Source organism: Cryptomeria japonica, chromosome 1 (genome assembly GCF_030272615.1).
Source record: "Cryptomeria japonica chromosome 1, Sugi_1.0, whole genome shotgun sequence".
Taxonomy (NCBI): Eukaryota; Viridiplantae; Streptophyta; class Pinopsida; order Cupressales; family Cupressaceae; genus Cryptomeria; species Cryptomeria japonica.
Window position 1 is genome coordinate 145,078,271 of NC_081405.1, and position 22,038 is coordinate 145,100,308.

Below are 22,038 nucleotides of genomic sequence, written 5' to 3' on the forward strand. Positions count from 1 at the left end.
CACTAAATTTTACTTTTAGTATGAAAAATAAGTAATATTTTTTTAATTGTTTACCTCTCAAATCGTATAATCTAACACTCTAGATGCACATTTGACTATGTTCATTAATTCATTGAAATTCTAAATAGACATTTGACGAGCTACCCATTTATTAACTGTTATTCTAACTTACAATTTCAATTAAATTCTAAATAAGATCAAATGTATACCTCTCAAATCATATATTTTCTATTCAACATTCTAGATACACATTTGATAATGTTTATTAATTCATTGAAATTACAGGCTACATTTGACTTGACTTATTAGTTAATTAATAAATAGAATCAAATGTTTATCTAGAATTTCAATAAATTAATAATTAAGAAATAAATCAATTTCGATATCTAAAATTTCAATGGATTAATACACACGGTCAAATGAGCATCATATATCTAATGAAGAGTGAAATTCCAACTTGTAAAACAAAACAATCAATATCACTTGTAACTAGATAATAACAATAAAAAACATTAATACTTAAAGACTAACTTCATACTCTACTCTACATTAAATTGTACTTTAGTATAAATAATAAGTAATAAAATTTTGTTTGTTTACCTCTCAAATCATATAATCTAACACTCTAGATGCACATTTGACCATGTTTATTAGTTCATTAATATTCTAGATATATAGTTGATTCTACTTATTAAATAATTGACATTCTAACTTAAAATATCAATTAATTAACAAATAAGATCAAGTGTATATATCTCAAATCACATATTATCTATTCAATATTCTAAATACAAATTTGACAATATTTATTAATTCATTGAAATTATATATTTACATTTTGACTTGATTTATTAATCAATTAATAATAAATAAGATCAAATATTTACCTAATATTTACCTAAATTTTTAATAAATTAATAATTTATAAACAAATCAAATTACATATATAAAATTTCAATGAATTAATAAGTAGAATCAAATGTTTATCTAGAGAATAATTAATAAATAAGTGAAATTGTATATATAAAATTTCAATGAAATAATAATCACTCATTTTTTTTTCTAACGCTTCTCTGATACACCGTGCTGTTTACGTCCCTAGTCCTACATAGCCACGGCTCTGAATTGACTAGGTTTGTAAAAAACAAATCAGAGTTCCCAAAAACTTGACAAGTGCCTTGATTTGGGTTGACTTGACTTGAGATATTTTACCACAGAGGAAAACAAATTCAGGCATCATTCAGAAGCCTGTGTTTATACGGCACCTAGACTGTACCATTGACCATGTTTTCAAAACCACATATCTTAAATACATCTTGACTTTTGTATGACTTCAATTGATTTTACTCTTCAATTCCCATGACTTTAGGTCATGTGGAGGAAAAATTCAGACATTACCCAAAGCCACTGTAAACGAAATTTCCTTTTGACTGATGTGAGATTCCATTTTAATTCCACTCTTTCAAAATGCCAAAATTCAACAGATAGGAATCATTAACTTCAACATTGCATTCTCTGTGCTTGATCAATCTTATTATAATAAACAGCTGTTTGTAAGAGATCTGTGTGTGAGCAGATGGAGGAGTTTAGATGGATGATACTAGCGCTGCTGTTTTTCTTTGCTGCAGCCCAAGCCCAAACAGGTGTGTAGTTATTTGGTTGAAAAGAGCAACAAAACATAATTGGTCCCAAATAAAATAACTGAAATTTGAAACTAGGAAGAAAATTATCTAAATTAACATCTAGATTTCTTGGAAATGAACTGTGTAAAGATTTTGTTTTGTTATCTTGGAACATGAAAGATCATTCATGTTTTATTGTGATGATGGGTAATTGGTGAGATTTCAGAATTTGATTAAAACAAAACAAAACCTTCAGAAATATGATATTTTCACACTTTATAATAATTTTTGAGATTTTTTTGGATAATTTGTGTTCTGTAATTAATAAAATGGACATTCTTGAATTATATTATATGATCTAAAAGATCTGGTATGAAATGAACAGAGATAAACAGTGTTTTTTGGGGATCAAAATGCTCTTGGGAGAACAATTGACATGTGTGTACTTCAGATTTTTTTAGTCTTTTCATTGATTTATGTGTATACACGAGTATCCAAACTAGTTCTTCAATATGGTCCGTGGAATATATGTTTATTTATTATATGGGTTTGTTCTCATTGCTGTTTAATCTTGATTATGATGGATTGGATCTTGTTTGCAGAAGATTACTTTTTGGTGTAGATATATGCTTATTCAAATTGTTTTAATTTACGAATTTGATTCCCTTACCCAATGAAATAGATTGTTAGACTTAAAATTGTATGGTGTGGGAAGTAAGAAGGAAACTGTTTCATTCTTATGTTGACAGGCTTTCTGAATCTCGATTGCGGCGCCACAGTAAACAGCACAGATCCTAAGACAAACCTAACATGGGGTATTGACTCCAAGGAATACATAAATGTTGGTGAACAAGCAAATGTTAGCAACTCAAGTCTAGATTTTTACTTGCAGTCTCTGCGTTATTTTCCAAAGCCTTATAATAAATCTTGCTATAGCTTGCCTGTGGTTCCCAATACGCCCTATATGTTAAGGCTGTGGTTTCATTTTGGTAACTACAATGGAAATACAAATCCTCCAAGCTTTAATGTCTCTGTGGAGACGCAGGGTATGCTCTATAGACAGATGGAGAATATCGCAGTTGCAGGAACCCCAAATTGGGATACTGAAAAGATTTTGACTACTGGTTCCGCTGAAAGACTATATGTTTGCTTTATTCGTACATTGGATGGTAGTGATAATGATCCTTTTGTTTCTGCAATTCAGTTAAGGAAGCTTTTAAATGGCATGTATGACCTGCAAGACAAGGGACTAATGCTGAATTCGGTATTAAGATATGATTTGGGTGGGGAATCCCTAATCAGGTATATTTTTTTTACAGAAATTTGTTTATGTACATTGTTGAGATGTAATTAGGGGTTTCTTATGTTGAGTCTTTTTAGGAATATTTTAAAGCTGACGGTCTCATGAATATTTTAGTAATGAAGTTCAGCATAATAAAAAATTAATAAATAAATATCATTTTTCTATTTTTTTATCTAAATCTAAATTATTAGCTAATTGACAAGCAGCCTAACAAAATTTTAAGCTGTGAAACAATTTTAAACTCCACCCCAATTTCATCCCCTAAAATATACAGTCATAAAAAATAAAAACTACCATTTTTCAAAAAATGATTCTAAAAAATGCTTAATATAATTAAAAAAAAAAAATCATAACACCTCCTGATCTATGAAAATAGATTCTGAAGTTTCCATAAAACCTTGCCCTTGATATGTTCCCAACAATCTACTACCTATAAACTAGCTATTTTGATTGACATCGTGGTGATGGCAATGGAAATTTTCTGATTTTTAAAAGTATAATTTAGTGAAGCCACTCCCGAGAGCTTCTGGGCATTTATGTACTTTAGTATTGTACTGTTTCCAAGATCAACAGAAGACTTCATATATTACCTAACATTTGGATTCCTCTTTAAGACTCCATTTTAGGATGGATTTTATCTTTGAAAGGAAGATTTTCATGTAAACCAATATCAGCCCTGTAGATGGGGAATAAAAAGGACACAATGTTTTTAGTAACAAGTAATTTTAGTAATTTTAAAATAACATTATATAAAATGAAAATTGTAATGGGATTTTCACAATTCATATGACTATTGTTGTTGTCATTTAAATTCAATTTTTTAGTATTAACATTTCCGATCACATTCTATAATCCATTATCAGGGTGTTAAAGAGATCAAAAAGATGAAGTTAATTAATTACAGATCAAGACTGACTTAAAGAAGAGAAACAAAATTTCAATAATGAAAAACCAAAAAACAAAACAAACCTGAATATATTCTAATACTATAAAAGACTCATACACACATATATCATAAACAATTATGATCTGTGTGTGTCTATGAGCGTTAATATTAGAATATTTTAAAAGACTCATACACATATATATCATAAACAATTATGATCTGTGTGTGTCTATGAGCGTTAATATTAGAATATTTATAAATATCAGAAAATACTTTTGATATAGATTTATGATTATATACAGCCTTGTTTTATTTTTTGATTTTTAATATTAAAATTTTGCCTGCCTTGTCACATTCTTGTATCTGTACCACTTGCAATCTTTCTTCTCTCCCCTCTTTCTTCACAGTTTTTAGTCAGCCTTGATCTACAATTAATCATTTTTCATCTTCATAGTTCTATAACATCTAGATCGTAGAATGCGATTCAAAATGTTATGCTAAAAGATCTTACACAATCAAATCTAAAAATGACAGCAACAACAAATTGAAAACTTTCAATGCTAATTTACTTCAAATTCCTTTGCATGATTGAGTGGTGTCTCTTTCAAGGTTTGCATTTGAGCTCACTTGTAGGAACTCCATAGCCAAAATTGGTTCTGGCATTTAACCTCATTTAAATACACAACACTTACACAATTAGTGTGTAACATTTCTTCTGAAAAATTACTTCATTTGGTTGAAATATATAATCAGGTACAAAGGAGATGACTTTGATCGCTTCTGGCAAGTCAACAGCACAGAGGATTTATATAACAGGGGTCTTGTTGCAACTAGCAGTACTGAAGCAGAGATTTCTAGTGACAATAGTAGTAGTAACTACCCTCCTTCTAAGGTCATGCAAACAGCAATAGTTGCAAAAGCAAATGTCAGCCGGTTGTTTCTAAATCTGACAGCAGTAAAGAAAAAAACATTAATTGCCCTGTATTTCGGAGAGATAGAGTCAGTGAACACCTCTCAATCGAGGATTTTTAATGTTACAATAAATGGCCAACCACATGGCACTGTAAATTTTTCTATGGATAGTTATGTCATTGGGAAAAAGATTAAGTTGCCAAGTACACAGGCAAGAGAGCTAGTAATATCTCTCAATTCAATAAAAGGGCAGGGGAATTCCAGTCGCGGGCCTCTTATAAATGCTCTGGAGCAATATAACATAATGGATACAGAACCTGAAACTTCTGCAGATGATGGTAAGACAACAATATCTCCATCTTGCATATCTGGACTCTTTGATAAATATGCATTAATCTCTCACATCCTACTGATAGACCACAAAGTGTAATCCCAAATGGCTAGAACTCTCAAGTTGCTTGTGAGGGGTTTTCTTTTTGAAAATTTTGTTTTTCACTAATTATGGCCTGTGGAACATTTAAATCTCTAATTACCTTGTGTTGTTAAGTACAGTCAGTGCACTTCTGAATATGAATAAGGAATTTGGTATCAGTGACTGGATATCTGATCCTTGCTTTAGTATTGAGTGGAGTGGAATCAAATGTGACAAAGGCAATCCAGTTCGAGTCTTGGAAATGTAATTTCAGTGCCTCTCCAAGTTTAAGCTGTATCACACTTTTACATATTGAGGAGTTATGCAAAGAACTAACTATCAATTGCTCTTGTCTACTCTAGCGATTTGAATGGAAGGAATCTACCAGGGTCTTTAAAAGATGTGTGCAATTTAACCAGATTGGAGAAACTGTAAGATCATTCTATACACATACCATTGTTTTTTAAATTATTTCCCCCTATTTACTAGTGTTTTGTCTTTGCTACCAAATAACACTATTTTATTAGTTGTTTCTCAGAAATCTTCAAAACAACAGGTTGAGTGGCTCCATACCACCTTGTCTCTCCAATTTCAGTAACTTAAGGGAGCTGTAAGTCAATCTCTTCCTATATATGTACTTGACATGAAAAGAATTTGTCCATGGGTAGGATATTGAAAGTAATTTTGTATTTACGCATCGGATTTTTCCTCTTTCTGACAGGGACATACGGGACAATAATTTTAGTGGAAAAATTCCTGCCGAACTTTTCCATCGTAATTTGATTTTCAGGTAACTATGGTCTAGTCTATTCGTCTAAATTTTCAATTGAAAAGTTTAAGGAATGCATTTTAATTAACAGTAAACCAGAGTGATTATTAACGGTCCTTCAAATTTCTTATCTTGTTGCTGTTGGAAATATTTCACAATGTGCCATGCAAGATGTTTCTTTTTAGCTACAGCTTGCATCCAAATCAATCCGGACAAAATTTCTCAGAAAATGTTCAATCAAACATTCTGTCACTTTCAAAACAGAACTTGCTAAAACATATGAGGGGGTGCTGTGGCATTTAAAGTAAACATTGGTTTTGTAGAGACTGATTCTCTTTTATGAACATCAATAACTTACAATTAAGTTTACCAGTAAACCCTGAACCCTGGTGCTATTTGTGTAACCAAAAACTGATTTAGATACCATTTTGGTTTATACTAGGGTTACCCCGGCCACCTGACTCGTGGCACCATCATGGTTAATCTAGCCAAGGATCTTGTACCTTTATTTGTTATAATTTGCCTTGGCTTTATGTCAGGGGTTCTGGATCCAAAAGGTTTATTAACTAGGTTAAGACTTATTTCAATCCTACAGGATTTCAGATTCACTCTTGACAAGCTCTGGGGATTATTTATACCTTAACGGAGATTTTGGGTGTGAAACTCCTCCATTTCGAATTAAGCTAAATTCAAATCCAAGGAATAGATCTCTACAGACTCTCTAGGACCTACACTTGACCTCTTGACAAGTTCTCTAACTAGACTCAAGCACAAGAAGCAACAGATAGGTGCCATTATTCTGTAGTAATTTGCGATGACATGTGGCAACTGGCAAGCTTTGTGATACTCTGGTTCAACACCTGTTCTCAGGAATACTATGTTAATTCAATCGTTGAGATTCTTCGAATACGAAGGTCCAAAGTTTTGTGCAACAAACTTTAAGAAGACTTAAAGAAACTAGTTGCAGGAGCTCTAGAGATTCTCATTTATTGGGAAGTGGTAGCTTGTGCTTTTCAGCCAGTCTTTGGCTTGGCTTGGGAAGGGTAAGGATAGGGTAGGTCTAGGGAGTTAAGGTGGTCTCGTGGCCTTCTGCTGCACAACTCTTAAAGTTCACCGCAGTCATTCTAGGACAATATATAGAATTTAAAGTTCATTTAGACAATTGGACATTATCACAATCAAAATCATTAACTTAAGATGGCATTCAATGATCGTTACCACAATCAGAACTACTTCTAATTCGTGTATAATTGTTTAGGTACCATCAGTAGTCTCCAATACCAGTAACTTGCTTGAAGGCCAAACTAAAGCATCAAGCCCACTGTTCCACCCGCATCTAGTTTCACAGGTATTATTGAGGCACATAACTATAATCTGAATTCACATCTAGACTTAACTATGCAAGTTCCTAATTTTATGTTGCCCTTCATGGATCTACTTGATGGATTACGAAGAAAGGTGTGTATGCAAGGCATGAAAAAATTCCTTCGAAACTTTGTCACCAATCTTGAGCCAGTGATACCTAGCCTTGATTTGACCTCCTCACATTGTATGAGTGTTTGCAACCTACTTCTAGTGGCGAAGTTGAGCCACGTGAAGCTGTGATTAAAATGAATGGTTGCGCTTACAAAGCAGCGATGGCTCAATGTGGTTCCAAAGTGGTGGTCTCATATGAGAAGAAATAGAAGTGGGATAATTGACACCCTTAAATACAGAGAGTATGGTTTATGGCATCATTCCATCAAAATATATAACTGGTTCTATACATGAGGCAATGCTCTGACTTCTAAACACGTTGAATGTGAGTTAATGTGGCCTTGTGATTAAACATTGATGTGTTTAGGAAAAATTATGTTTTCATGGCCTTGGGCTTAGCAACATATTGGGAAGTGGTTTGAAAGGAAAATGTTTAGTAAGAGTTCCATTGGAAAAAGAGAGAAAAGATTGAGCTAACATCATAATACAATTTAATCTGTTCAATTCATAAATTATTTCAAGTTTGTAATGTCATATGATCGTAGTGGCAACTATTATTGAGATAAAATTTCTCAATTTATTTTGTATGAAGAATTAAGTATCTCTCTCTGTAAAGCGGAAAATCGCGATCGAACCCTAGTTGCTCTCCCCTCTTCCAACTCCGAGGAGAGAGAAGGGAGATTCACTAGGGTTGATGGTTTTCACTTAGGGGAGAGACTTTACATTCAAAAGAGGGGTTGAAACCCACAAGATCCAATCCCACACAATGCAAGATTGGATGCTAAATGAGTTTCAAGGGTTATGACAGCAAGGCTACCCTCTTTTGTAAAGAATGTGCATAGGAGAATTAAGCTAGGAATGCATAGAAAGTGACAAAGATTCGCTTATAAACTGAGATAGGAATACAGTATGAAGCTGCAGACCTGGAATTAGCAGTAAAATGTCGATACGGCACTGTCCTGCAAATTTGAGCAAAAGTTGTCGGGACGATGGAGCCCGAGCGCCACGGTCCTCCGAAAAATCCGCGAAACGAAGGGGGATCTGTTCGTCTCTGTACAAGGATTCCAGATCTTCAATTTCAACCGCGTACCTGCAACCTACACACAGAAAAGCGAAGACGATTGGAGGGTTAGGGATTAGGGGTTTGCCTTTAGGTCAAACCCCGGTTTTGGAATTAACCAAGAAATGAGCAAGTGCTGTAAATGTAAATGTATGTAAAATAAGTACTAATACCTTGTTCTAAGGATGTTTGTATCCTTATGTGCGAAGGTATAGATGTTGTATGTTGTATGTTGTAGCATGTAGTATGTAATCTCCTCTTCAATGGTTGAATCCTTGACTTGAATGCAACACTTAGCCTTGAATGGAGACTTAGAATGATCAATTGCTTGAAAGAATGCTTGAATGCTTGAATGCTTGAGTATAGTTTCCACGCCTTTTCCCTCATGTGCGTCGCTTATTCAAATGAGAGAGGAAAATGTAGTTTATATACTTGTCAATTAGGGCTGATAGACTGATTTTCCCAACCTTAGGCCGACCAGGAAAGATAATTTCCAAATTGCAAACAAAAAGACCCGAGACCCCTTAGGAGACCGGGCCCAAAATAGGACCCAGGGACCAGGGCGTTGGGCGCCCTGGTCCTGAAGGACCAGGGTGCTGGGCGCTCTGGTCCCACCTCCCGGGACAGCAGGGTGCAAGGAGGTTCAGGCCAGGGTGCTTGAAAAATGCAGTTTTCAGTGTCGTGAGCAAGTTTCGGGGTCTCCATTCAGGTTGCGTGTTGCGTCGCCATCGTGAAGACCGAAATGCAGTCGAAATTGCAAGTGTCGCAATTTTAGGACGCTACATTTAGCCCCCACTTTAGCGGGAGTATGTATGCTCATACTTCCGGTAAAGTACAAGGAAACAACATTGAAAGGCTTTCACCACGTCAAGGAGGCAAGATACACCAAGCCCCCAGTGGACTAAGGATCTTACGACTTCGATTGACAAAGTAAAAGGGAAGATCACGAGGGAGAACCATGACTGTCAGTAGTAAGGTTCCCTCACTATGAGTCATGCAAGAAAGATATCAAAAATTTTCAAGGCAAGGTTAAATTTGTCAAGAAATTTTCAAGTATCTTGAAAAGATATGAACGGGATGTATGCCCCCTAACGTTAAAGCGATCGCACACGCCTCACCGGGGGTGATTGTTTTAACGTAGTGATACACATAAGAATGAAAAAGGAAAGGAGCACGTTATCGCAAGGATTTAGCCCCCAAGTGTGAGATAAACCCAAAGATAATAGACACAAAACACAAAGCACAAGGTGACTTCGCTTTCCTCGGGGTCAGTATGCTGTATGATAATTCATGTATATCATATGTATGTATGCATAATTGTTCTTCATTCCCCAATCAAGGAAGGTCACCTAGAAGAAGGGAACACATGTGTCTTTTGAGTCAACATGAGAGAGATCGAGAGATCTCAATGCTTTGCATTGTCCTCAAGTAGACAACACTAAGGACAACAAATAGAAGAATGAAAATAACATATAGAAGAAGTAACAAAAAAAAAAAAAGAGAGGGGGGGAGAATCTGCTATGCTAATGTAACTAGTCTAGCACGTCATCTACCCCCCGATCTTGCTGATCAATGTTTCGGGAAGGTAGGGAACACGCTAGAGGAGGAACATCCAACACAGCAAATGGAGCTATCACAAGATCCAAACAAGGGCTATGTTCATGTTCCGAGCCACATTGTTCTTGTCTAGGAGCTAGGATAAGTGCTTTAGAAAATTCATTAGATAAATGGTTATCAATATCAACAAGTTCATATTCACTATCAGAAGCAAGAGGAGTAACATGTTCATCATGAATAACATTTTCATCCATATCATCATCAAGATTTATAAAAATAGGATCTTTAACTCGCATAGGATCAAGACCATCATGCATCTTATGTTTAGGAGATTTAGGCTCAATGTCCGGCTGAGGAGAAAACGGAATAATGCTTGTTGAAGGTGTTTTTGGGGATCGCAAAGTTTGAGCTCTAAGACGACGCTTTCGCCGGCGTTCACGTGCAGAACGATTTCGTCTAGTCTTAGTAGGAAATGAAGAAGATTGAGGAGGAGGAATGTTCTCATCCTTATCACTTGGGTGTTTAGGTTGTGGTCTCTTAGGCTGGATGATAGGAGAAGAAGAAGGTCTCTTCTCTCTATAAAAGGACGGAGGAGGAACTGCTCCATATAAAGGAGGAATATTCGGTTTAGGAAGGAGACCAAGTCCATCATGACGAGGAGGGATAGGTCTACTTTTAGAAGGTTTATTAGGCATAGACATAGTCACATCCATAGGGATGGGTTGGGAATCTTCTTGAGGAAAGACATTAGTTTTATCTTTCAAAGGAAGAACTTCCTTCTCAAGAATGATAGGAATGTCAAGTTTGGGTGTTCTAGGTTCACTTAGAGATAGGATCATATCTGTTTTCCACTTTTGATAAGATTTGAAAAGATGATCACTTCGCGGAGGAAGAGATTGGAATTGTTTAGGCCAAAAGTAATCAATAGGAACGCTAGAAGTTCTTTCAGCCGGTTTAAAGAGACTATGATTGACAGTAACAACTTCACCATTATGGGGAAATTTCAAACACTTATGAATAGGAGAAGCAATAGCTTTCATGGAAGATAGCCAAGGATAGCCAAGCTTCACACGAAATTGTTCGGATGAAGGAATAATAGCAAAGTCCACATCAAGGGATTTGTTACGGACCTCAATAGGCAATGTAATAGAACCAATTGCAGGAGAAGAAAATGCATCAAATAATTTCACAATCACATCTGTTTTGTCATAGATCACTTGATTCAATTGCAAAGTAAAAAGAAATTCTTCAGTAATAACATTAACCATGCACGAAGGATCAATAAGCACTCCACGGCAAGGTGTATTCTTAACTTTTGCAACTATGTATAAAGGACCATCAGGTGCCCTAATGGTTTCACTGGAATCAAATGTGATGGAAGGTTCTTTAGGGTTTTCTTGCTGCTCTACAAAGTTAATCACATTCGGAGCCATAGACACAAGACCAGCAGATGAGAGAGAGGAATCATTAGCCTCAATTGCATTAGAGGTATGAGAAGGTAATGGATCAGTGAAAATATGAAGATTTTGATTAGGAGGAGCTACAGATGTATTGCCTTTATCATTCACTCCAGAAACAGAAATAGTATTATTATCAATCAAATCTTGAATTTTACCCTTTAAAGAAAAACATTTTTCAGTATCATGCCCAGGCTGACGATGAAATTGACAAAAAGCTTTGTTATCAAAATAAGGTGAAGTAATCTTTGTAGGATCTATTTGTCTTATAGGAGGAAGAGTAAGCACATTTTGTTCCAATAACTTATTCATAATACTATGCAATGATTCATTCAAAGGAGTATACTTTCTTTCTTTCTTGAAAAATTTAGAAATAGGAGGCACACCTGATGCTGCATTCACATTGTTGTTGATGATGTTTTCATTGAATTTGATGGAATCTCTGTTCGGTTTAAACTTCCCAAATGGTTGTTGACTGCTATCACCCTTATCACTCGGAGCCATAGGATGTGATTGTTCCATTTGACTCACAGTCAGTTGATAATTGTGAAGAGTTGCACACAACTGTTGGAAAGAAGTAAACTCAGAAAACAGAAGTTTGTCTTGAATATCTTTTTGTAAATTAGAAATAAAGATTCTTTGAATATCATTGTCAGGCACTGGAAAAGAAATTTGAGCATACAAATGCTTATATCTACCAATGAAATCAGTCACTTTTTCTTTAACACCTTGTTTACAATGCATCAAATCAATCAAAGTAACTTTAGGACTTATATTGTTTTGAAATTGTTGAATGAAAGCATTTGCAAGTTGTTCGAAAGAAGTAATAGAATAAGAAGGCAACGAGCAATACCATTGTAGGGCTTTGTCTCTTAATGTTCTAGTGAACAGTTTTGCAAGCAACCTTTGGTCATAAGCAAAATCAGTACATATTGTTTGAAAAGTCTTAACATGTGTTAGAGGATCACCTTTACCATTATAAAGCTCCAAATGCGGGATTTCAACATGTTTAGGAGGGATAGCTCGAACAATGTCAAGAGAAAGTGGGCTCGCAACATCAAATGTGGGCACACTAAACTTAGATTGATTCATAGAGGCAATTTGTTGCTGTAAAGAAGAGACAATTTGTGCAAGATTGTTAATGGTTGCTTCAGTCGAAGAATTCATATTAGATGTGTTAGATTGAGATGGAGGTGTTATGTTATTGAAAGAAGGTAAAGAGTAAGGTGGTGGGACTCTATGATAATTAGTCATAGGAGATGATTGGACAGGAGGAACACTACAAGGAGGAATGGAATGATTGAATGAATTGCCCCCTTGCGTCATGTTCATTTGCGGAGATATAATAGGGACACTCATTGAAGGAGTGAGTGAAGAAATCGGATTGAATGAAGGAAGAGGGTTAATTGAAGAGGAAGGATTGCCCCCATGACTAGTAATCACGGGAGGAATGTCTTGTGTAGAAGTGGTCATTATGTTTGATGTAAAAGTAGGTATGCTAGCAATAGAAGTCATCAAAGGAATAGAATGATTGACTTGAGTAGGAGGTTGTGTATAACCCAAATTTTCAGCACAACTCTTCATAGGCATCACATTTGAATCCACAATGTGTGCAATACCACGCAAAATATCAATTCCATTCTTATCACTTTGAACCATACGTTTTAGACCCTCAATTAAAGGAAGAGCTTGACTATCAGGGTACTCATGAGACATCCATTGGTGAAAATCGTCAAATTGGTTATCCAATTTCGAAAGTTGTTCTACAGAAATCTCATGGAGAGCTTCTTCATCATTAGGAGGATTAGAGGAATTACCCATGTCCTCGTTAAAAAGGCTATTCAAATTAGGTTCCATCTCCTCAGTAATTAAACCTTGGAAGGACTTAATTCTACGGCTTCGTCTAACGGGAATAGTGTAAGTAGGGCTTATTGTTGTAAAATTCATGCACTAGAAAGAGAAAGAAAGTTTTGAATTTAGAGGTAGCAATTTTCAGTAAAATCAGCCAATCTTCTGGATTTAAGCTGTTAAATGCAATCACGACAGTCTCCCGAAATTTCGGAAAAAATGTCCGGGACCGTGGCGCTCGGAGTGCAACACGGTCCTTGCAACTTTTTTCGAAATTTGCAGGGATGAAAGGTATGATGATTTTAGAGCTAATCTGAAAAAATTGAGTGATTTTACGATCTGTAGATAGGCCAAATTAAAGTTGCAATCTCGAAATTGAACCCTACCAAGATTGTCGAAAAATGCAAAATTTGAATTTTGAAAAAGAGAGGGAAACTGAAATTTTGAATTTTATGATTTTAGAGGGAATGTCAAGAGCAATGCAAATTTTGAAATTTAAAAATTGACTCAATTTCACGCAAAATTCAATTTTGAAAGCGGAAATTAAAGTTGTTGTAATTAAGCACTTAATTTCAAAAGTCACAAATTGCAAGAATTTGAATAAAGCACTGAAATTTCGAATGAATGCAAACACACTTTTCAGATTTAGGACAGTAAGAACACAATTTTGACACAAAATTTCAATTTCGATGATTTTTGAATGATTAGAAGCGTTAATCCAAGCAATCCCTAGACCAACTTTGACTGTAATTTTGAAAGTGTTAGATTTGATAAAATCAGCCAAAATTATGGATTTTAGCAGAAAAACACAGTAAGATCTCGCTCCCGAAATTTCGGAAAAAATGTCGGGGACGATGGCGCTCGGAGTGCACACGGTCCTCGCAACTTTTTTCCAAATTTTCAGGGATGAAAGATATTGTGATTTTATTGCAGAATCCAAAGTTACAGCTGATTTGGAGATGTTTTGATCAGTGAAATTGTCGGACAAAGGTTGAATCAAGAGGGTTTCAAAAATTAGGGTTTTGATACTTAACCACTTAATTTTCAAAATTAAAGCACAAATATGAATTGATAATTTGTAATAGAAGGGCAGATCTGAAACAAGCATTAATAATTAAACATTTCACAAGTTTAATTACTAAAAAGAAAATTTAGGGTTTTTATGCAATTAACCTCTAAAATTTTGCAAAAGATCAAACATGGAAATGTAATCAAGGAATCCAATTTTCAGATCTAACTATGAATAATCAGAAAGGATGTTCACGTCGGGTTCACCAAAATGTAAAGCGGAAAATCGCGATCGAACCCTAGTTGCTCTCCCCTCTTCCAACTCCGAGGAGAGAGAAGGGAGATTCACTAGGGTTGATGGTTTTCACTTAGGGGAGAGACTTTACATTCAAAAGAGGGGTTGAAACCCACAAGATCCAATCCCACACAATGCAAGATTGGATGCTAAATGAGTTTCAAGGGTTATGACAGCAAGGCTACCCTCTTTTGTAAAGAATGTGCATAGGAGAATTAAGCTAGGAATGCATAGAAAGTGACAAAGATTCGCTTATAAACTGAGATAGGAATACAGTATGAAGCTGCGGACCTGGAATTAGCAGTAAAATGTCGATACGGCGCTGTCCTGCAAATTTGAGCAAAAGTTGTCGGGACGATGGCGCCCGAGCGCCACGGTCCTCCGAAAAATCCGCGAAACGAAGGGGGATCTGTTCGTCTCTGTACAAGGATTCCAGATCTTCAATTTCAGCCGCGTACCTGCAACCTACACACAGAAAAGCGAAGACGATTGGGGGGTTAGGGATTAGGGGTTTGCCTTTAGGTCAAACCCTGGTTTTGGAATTAACCAAGAAATGAGCAAGTGCTGTAAATGTAAATGTATGTAAAATAAGTACTAATACCTTGTTCTAAGGATGTTTGTATCCTTATGTGCGAAGGTATAGATGTTGTATGTTGTATGTTGTAGCATGTAGTATGTAATCTCCTCTTCAACGGTTGAATCCTTGACTTGAATGCAACACTTAGCCTTGAATGGAGACTTAGAATGATCAATTGCTTGAAAGAATGCTTGAATGCTTGAATGCTTGAGTATAGTTTCCACGCCTTTTCCCTCATGTGTGTCGCTTATTCAAATGAGAGAGGAAAATGTAGTTTATATACTTGTCAATTAGGGCTGATAGACTGATTTTCCCGACCTTAGGCCGACCAGGAAAGATAATTTCCAAATTGCAAACAAAAAGACCCGAGACCCCTTAGGAGACTAGGCCCAAAATAGGACCCAGGGACCAGGGCGCTGGGGGCTTTGGTCCCACCTCCCGGGACAGCAGGGTGCAAGGAGGTTCAGGCTAGGGTGCTTGAAAAATGCAGTTTTCAGTGTCGTGAGCAAGTTTCGGGGTCTCCATTCAGGTTGCGTGTTGCGTCGCCATCGTGAAGACCGAAATGCAGTCGAAATTGCAAGTGTCGCAATTTTAGGACGCTACACTCTCATCAACTCTCATCAACCATCTAATGCATTGGCATGACCCCACTTTTGTCATAAGTCATTTCATTCATGTTAAAATCTTTGTATAACTCAAATAGTGGTTGACATTGAATTAGGAATTTATCTTTGTATAACTCAAGTAGTGGTTGACATTGAATTAGGAATTTATCCTCAGAGGGAAGGTCTCTCACTAGCATCATTAGAGGCATTAACATTAATAAAATTGAAATTTTTTTTATTAATGTTGTCAGAGCCCACAATGCTTAGTTAGTGGGGTCACATCTCTAGTCAACTAAATGTTGATGTCATTTAGGAGACAAAAATGTGACAACTCCACTCCAACCTGCTTCATGATGACTAAATTAAACACTACAAGCAACATAAAGTCAAAAACTAGAAATTTTAGCCTCTTGTAAATAAAGAATTTCTAAACCTATGAATTGTAGACAAATATCACGAATGAGCATTTTGCCCAACAACAATGTGGATCTCATATAAGATCCAAGCCTTGCCAACACACAAAATATCCAACAAAGTAAAAATTTCTACATAATAACATACATTATCAAATTTTGAAATTAGAAGAACAATATTCAAGAGTGTCTTAAAAGACATACCTTGTGAAACACCTTAGATACAAAATTTTGAAAATGTTTGAGTGGGAGTGCCATTGCTTGTTGCCATTAAACCTTCAACTCCAACAACAGCTGCCAAAGAATAAAAGATTGAATCCATTTAAAAAAGGGAAAAAAGGGCTGTAGACTTAGCAACAGAAAAGGCACAGTGATAAATGCAAGTAAAAGCATAAAATTCCTGCTGTTTTGAAGAAATGTGACATTGACAAAGACACACAAGAAACCCAAGTTAAAAAAACAAACAAAAACCTTCATCCATTATCAAGGATTTTCTTGCGTCATGCAACTTAAAACATTCCTTAGACCTTCTAAATCACTTCGAAGTTTGACAATCTTCCAGTTGGTTATTACACTGGAGTTGGCCTGAGCCCTAACATTATTTTACTTTGACTCTTCTGTTCTTTTAAACCAGAGATTTATTTTCAGGAAAAAAGACAAAGTGAAACTAATAAACTCTTAACAGAGAAATGCTGTTCCCTAACAATTTTGACCTGTTTGTAAGCCAAGATGAATGAAAAAATTAAGATTTTTATAGCCTTCTCCAAAACCAAAACTCAGCACTAAACGTTTTGGATGGAAATTTTGATTTTAAATCCATAATCCTGATCTGCAATAAATTCTGCCACTTTTGGTGTTTTGAAATCATTCAGATTGTATAGCCCCTTCATGAGACCCGTTCTTTCACAGGTTGTGACTAAGCATCAATTCTATTAGGCTGTAACCATGAAACATTTCAGAAGTAAAAGGAATTTATAATAATTTGCAGGTACTCTGGGAATCAATTTCTTGTCCTACCCAAAGGTAAAAACAAAGGGCCGATGATTGCAGCAATCATTGGTGGCATCCTTGCTGTTCTATTAGTCCTGATTTCAATGCTCGTTTATCGTAAAAGACAGTCTGCAAAACCAGGTGAGGTGATCGGTTTCACCTTGATCTTCCATAAGTCTGAATGTTCAATTGACAATAAATGTTGCTCAGAAGCCTCCAGTTTTCTTTTTGCTCTGTTTTTTTTGTTTTTTGTTTTCGATTGGAATTTGGAGGCCAAATGCAAATGCAGATAATAGATCGATCAAGGTACCGAATCCTGTAAGATCTCGTTCATTTAGCGTAGCAGAGCTGAGGACAGCGACTCAGGATTTCAGTGAAGAGATCGGACAAGGGGGTTTTGGAACCGTCTTCTATGGTAAATTAGTGGATGGAAATGAAATCGCTGTCAAAGTACTGTCCTCTTCATCGAAGCAAGGAGTGGATGAGTTTCTAAATGAGGTACTACATTTATTTGCCTAGGTTTTGATCAAAACTGTATATGGGTAATGCTTTAATCTTATGCTATTTTTTCACTAAGCAGATTGATCTTCTATCGAGAGTGAATCACACGAACTTGGTATGTTTGCTTGGCTACTGCGACTCCTCGAAGGAGCTTATGCTTGTTTACGAGTACATGGGAGGAAGATCACTGAGGGATCACCTGTATGGTGGGTTAATTGTCAGGATAAAGCTTTTAACATATGGAAGGGACACAAGCTAACTCATATGGATCTCAAATTTGTTTTCTGGCAGGTTCTTTGGCATATCCCTCTACCCTAGATTGGAAAGCTAGGATTCGAGTAGCCTTAGATGCAGCAGAAGGTACTCCATTTCTACTCTGTTTATCAGAATTTGCATAGGGTTTTGAATCTTTTCATCTTTTATAAGCCTCGAATGTATTTCAAATTCACCTCATCTTAATGTGTTTTATTTCAAGGACTGGAATACTTGCATTGGAGGGCCACACCAAAAATCATTCACAGAGATGTGAAGAGTTCAAACATCCTGCTAGACTTGAATATGAGGGCAAAAGTTGCAGATTTTGGGCTTTCAAGAATTCTTCGAGATGATGCAATCTCTCATGTGACTACCACCGTTAAAGGAACAATGGGATACATGGATCCAGAGTAGGATTTTCTATGCCCTCTGAAATTTATTTTCTCTTTGTTGTAACGCAAATCAACCCAACAGTTTGAAACTGTGAATTGATAAATGGGTTGTTTACTTACAGATTATTGTAACTTGTGTTGATTGATTGAAGGTATTTTGGCACCAACAAATTGACAGAGAAAAGTGATGTATTTAGCTTTGGAGTGGTCTTGTTAGAGATAATATGTGGAAGAAGACCAATCGAAGATGTAGAATGTGATGACGAAGTCAATCTTGTGAGATGGGTAAGATTTAATTTTGACAACCATCTTTAACAATTTAGCGTTTTATATTTAGAAAGACTGATAAACGATCTGTTCATGATAGGTTATGCTCCATACAGAGGCAGACCAAGACCCTCCTCGTCACCTGATAGACATCATAGATAAGAGGTTGGTTTTGGGTGAAAATGAGATGGAATGTTTCAATTGTGTTGTTAATCTGGCACTTAAATGTGTGGAGAGAGAAGGATACAAGAGACCCTCCATGAATGAGGTTGTGGCAGGGATAAAAGAGGCTATGCTTTACATCGAGCCTAAAGACATAAGTTCCGGAACATCTGTGGATGCCCCGTCCTCTGAGGCATATAGTGTAGCTGATTATAGTAGCAGCCTGCTTCATCTTGGCAGATGATACACATTTTCATCTAAATCATTCATGAGCTCGCTCAACGACTCAATGAATATATAGAATAGCATTGGGGAAATTTAATAGTTCTAGTTTGTGTTATATTAATTGTCTTTAACTTAGGCCATACAATCCTACAACGAAATAATGTTTCTATTACCCCAATCTCATGTAGAGAGTATCAGTAAAATTCTATGATTGCCATCTTTTATCCAATTGTCGAAGTTTTAACCGTGCTTGGTCAATGGCCACATACAAGTTAGCATTGCATAGTCTATGGTGTAATGGATAGACTCTGTAGAAGTTCATATCAATGGATGAAGCCCATTTATTAGCTGCATAGGCCACGCTTATAGATTCCATTAATGTGCATGATAATCCGAATACCATTTTTTGGATGAGGAAAAATGCTAAGTAGGAAACAATACAGGATACTGTAAATGTATGTTTTTTATTCTCATGATAAATTATGTGCAAAATTATGGCCTCGGATGAGCATCATGTTTCAAATTAGGAATTAAATTCATATTCATATTTTTTTACAGTTTATAATGACTGAGTCAATAATTTTTGGATTCGGTCGTGTCAATTTTTGTTAATGACGTTTTGGATCACACTCATGATCTATCATTAGAGAATGAAAGCAGAGAACCAAAGCGTCGGTAACAAAAATCTACACAATCAAATCCAAAAAAATATTGACTAAATAGTAAGAGTTTATTTGATCCTCATGTGTGTCCATGGTAACTTTACAAATAGGTGGTTCGGCCAAAGAAATACGTTCGTTTTATTAGAAAATATATTCTACCAATCATATTACCTTTTATCTTTACTTTTAAGATTTAATTGGGGCCCTTTCTATGATTAAATGAATCATATTACACATATTTTATTTTCAACTAGTACATTGTACAATTTCGGAAGATATATATTTATAATAAGAAAAGCTGGTCTTGTGGTGTAAGTTGACAAAGTTAAGTTGGTTTAAAAGAAATAAAACAAGTATCATATAGTGGTATAGTACTAGTCTTTGAATTATTTTTTATACTAGAATATGTTTTGCTTTATGTTGTATTATGAGAATGAGAATTATGATAATGACTAAACTATTAGTTAATCTCGATGACCAAGTGATTACTTAGTAAAGCATCTTTGTAGATTGATTAGTTTCTATTGTAAATGAGAATTACAACATGCTTTCAAATTTTTCTAATTCTATGAAATCCATGAAGCATGTTTTTAGATATGTAGTGTGCTTGACTACATTGCATCCAAATCTTGCTAGCAATTTGATAGTTGAAATTGCATTTGAAGTAGAGGTTAGAGGGTATGAGATTGCACAAGTAGCAAACTATTAAAGCAATTGCTGGTCATTAATAATAGGAAACTTGAATTGCTCATATTCATTTTTGTCCAAAAACAATGAAACGATTAAATAATGATAACACATTGTTATAATATAGTAGAACCATATAGAGATGATTTTCACACAACCTTTAGATTAGAATAAATTGAAATAGATTTGCAACAAATGTACACGTCTATACTCATATAAATTATTACACAAATTATGCTAAAGATTTAAAATTAACTCACCCAAATGTAGTTAACTCAATATAATTTTTCTCAAAATATGTGAAAACATGAAATGTGCTTCCCCTTCTTTATATTTTTAACTATTCAAATATGATCTACAACTATTATCTTTATTCAAAGTATATTTGGAAGTGTAGAGGGGAGAAGAGTGAATCACTCTAAAAGGCATGTGTTAACCTCTCGAGGACTCACTAATCTACCTCTCCACTCAGGAATAAGCCCAAAGCATGGAAACTGTTAAGTGTCGGTAGATAATTTTTTTTTGATTGTAGGACCTGGAAGCTCAAGTCACAAAGGTCTTCTAGTGATCTTCGATAGCTCTCTATCCAGGATGCACACGTAGGTCGTGAATGATAGTGTGACACTTGTACAAACGGAGTACAAAGACCATACCAAAAAACACAAATGTGATGAGACTTTGGGTTTTTTATATTCTTAATGTTATGAAAAGCTTAAAATGATAATGAACAAAATAACAACACTAGTAAATAATAAAAGGAAAGAGAATTTAATGAAAGGAAGTTCACGACAATCCAACAATTGAAGCCTCCAGCAAAAACAAACCTTCTTCAATAAACTTGCATGCAACAAAGTGAAGACGTAAATGTTGGGGTTGTGTTTAAGAGGTATAGTCAGACCCCCGTTTCAGTGTTTCCACCTCCACAGACAACCAAGATAGATTGATAGATGAAATTGATAACAATATATGAAAAGATTAACACGATAGATGATATGCTAGTGAAGATAATGAAAAATGCCACAAAGGAGAGGGAAGGAACTCCCCTTCAACATCAGGGAAGCAAAAGCCTTTCAAAGTGAAGAAGGGCATGAGACCCTCAAGCACACGAAATTGCAATAATGGTGATGATGTAACAAATAGGCATGAGAAACATGCAAAACACCAAAAATATGTTTACACGAGCATGCAAATAAGCTTCAAGAGTTGTTGAAGATTAGTTTGAGATACTAGAGAGTGATTAGTGAGCCAAAATGAGGCCAAAAGGCAAGATAAAGGACCTAGAAAGGAATCTTGATGTCGATTCATGCAAGAAGTGTTGCACTACCAAAAATAATAGGTATTTAATGCTCCAACAACCACCTTTGGACTCCATTTTTATGAGACGTTAGTGCGGTGAGCAAATGTCTTCTTCACGCCCAAGTATCTCCAAGTCAAATAGTCAATAAGGCTGGAAAAGGACAAAGAGAGGATGATAAGGCAAGCCAAGTGAGAAGACAAATGGAAGCCAAGGGAAATCTCTAATTTTATCTTAAAGAAAAGGATCTTATGTGATGTGGAATTGCACAAGGTGAAATTTATGACATTACATTTTGCACCCACTTTAGCGAGCATATCATTGAGAAATGCGAGCTAAATTGAAGAGAAAAAGTTTAAAATATTTTACCGAGGTATGAAGGAGAAGTAGAATTCTCTCTTCA

The 22,038-nt window shown here is 35.5% G+C and overlaps 1 protein-coding gene across 1 annotated transcript; it reads left to right on the forward strand.

Moving 5' to 3' along the window:
* Positions 1-1,229: 1,229 nt before the first annotated feature.
* On the forward strand, positions 1,230-19,345 carry LOC131027455 (probable LRR receptor-like serine/threonine-protein kinase At1g67720). Its single transcript, XM_057957536.2, has 14 exons — positions 1,230-1,643; positions 2,372-2,924; positions 4,565-5,061; positions 5,276-5,399; positions 5,498-5,566; positions 5,674-5,745; positions 5,857-5,925; positions 17,189-17,331; positions 17,480-17,688; positions 17,771-17,897; positions 17,983-18,051; positions 18,167-18,356; positions 18,491-18,623; positions 18,706-19,345. Exons 1-14 carry the CDS (start codon positions 1,577-1,579, stop codon positions 19,009-19,011), a joined length of 2,628 nt encoding a protein of 875 aa, XP_057813519.2. The 5' UTR covers positions 1,230-1,576; the 3' UTR covers positions 19,012-19,345.
* Positions 19,346-22,038: the final 2,693 nt, after the last annotated feature.

What these genes read in the sequence shown, in the direction of transcription:
- LOC131027455 (XM_057957536.2), top strand. Translation starts at nt 1,577, where the DNA reads ATGGAGGAGTTTAGATGGATGATACTAGCGCTGCTGTTTTTCTTTGCT. An exon ending in AAGACAGTCTGCAAAACCAG is followed by an intron (nt 17,332 to 17,479) that starts GTGAGGTGATCG and finishes ATGCAAATGCAG; the next exon opens with ATAATAGATCGATCAAGGTA. An exon ending in AGCCTTAGATGCAGCAGAAG is followed by an intron (nt 18,052 to 18,166) that starts GTACTCCATTTC and finishes TTTTATTTCAAG; the next exon opens with GACTGGAATACTTGCATTGG.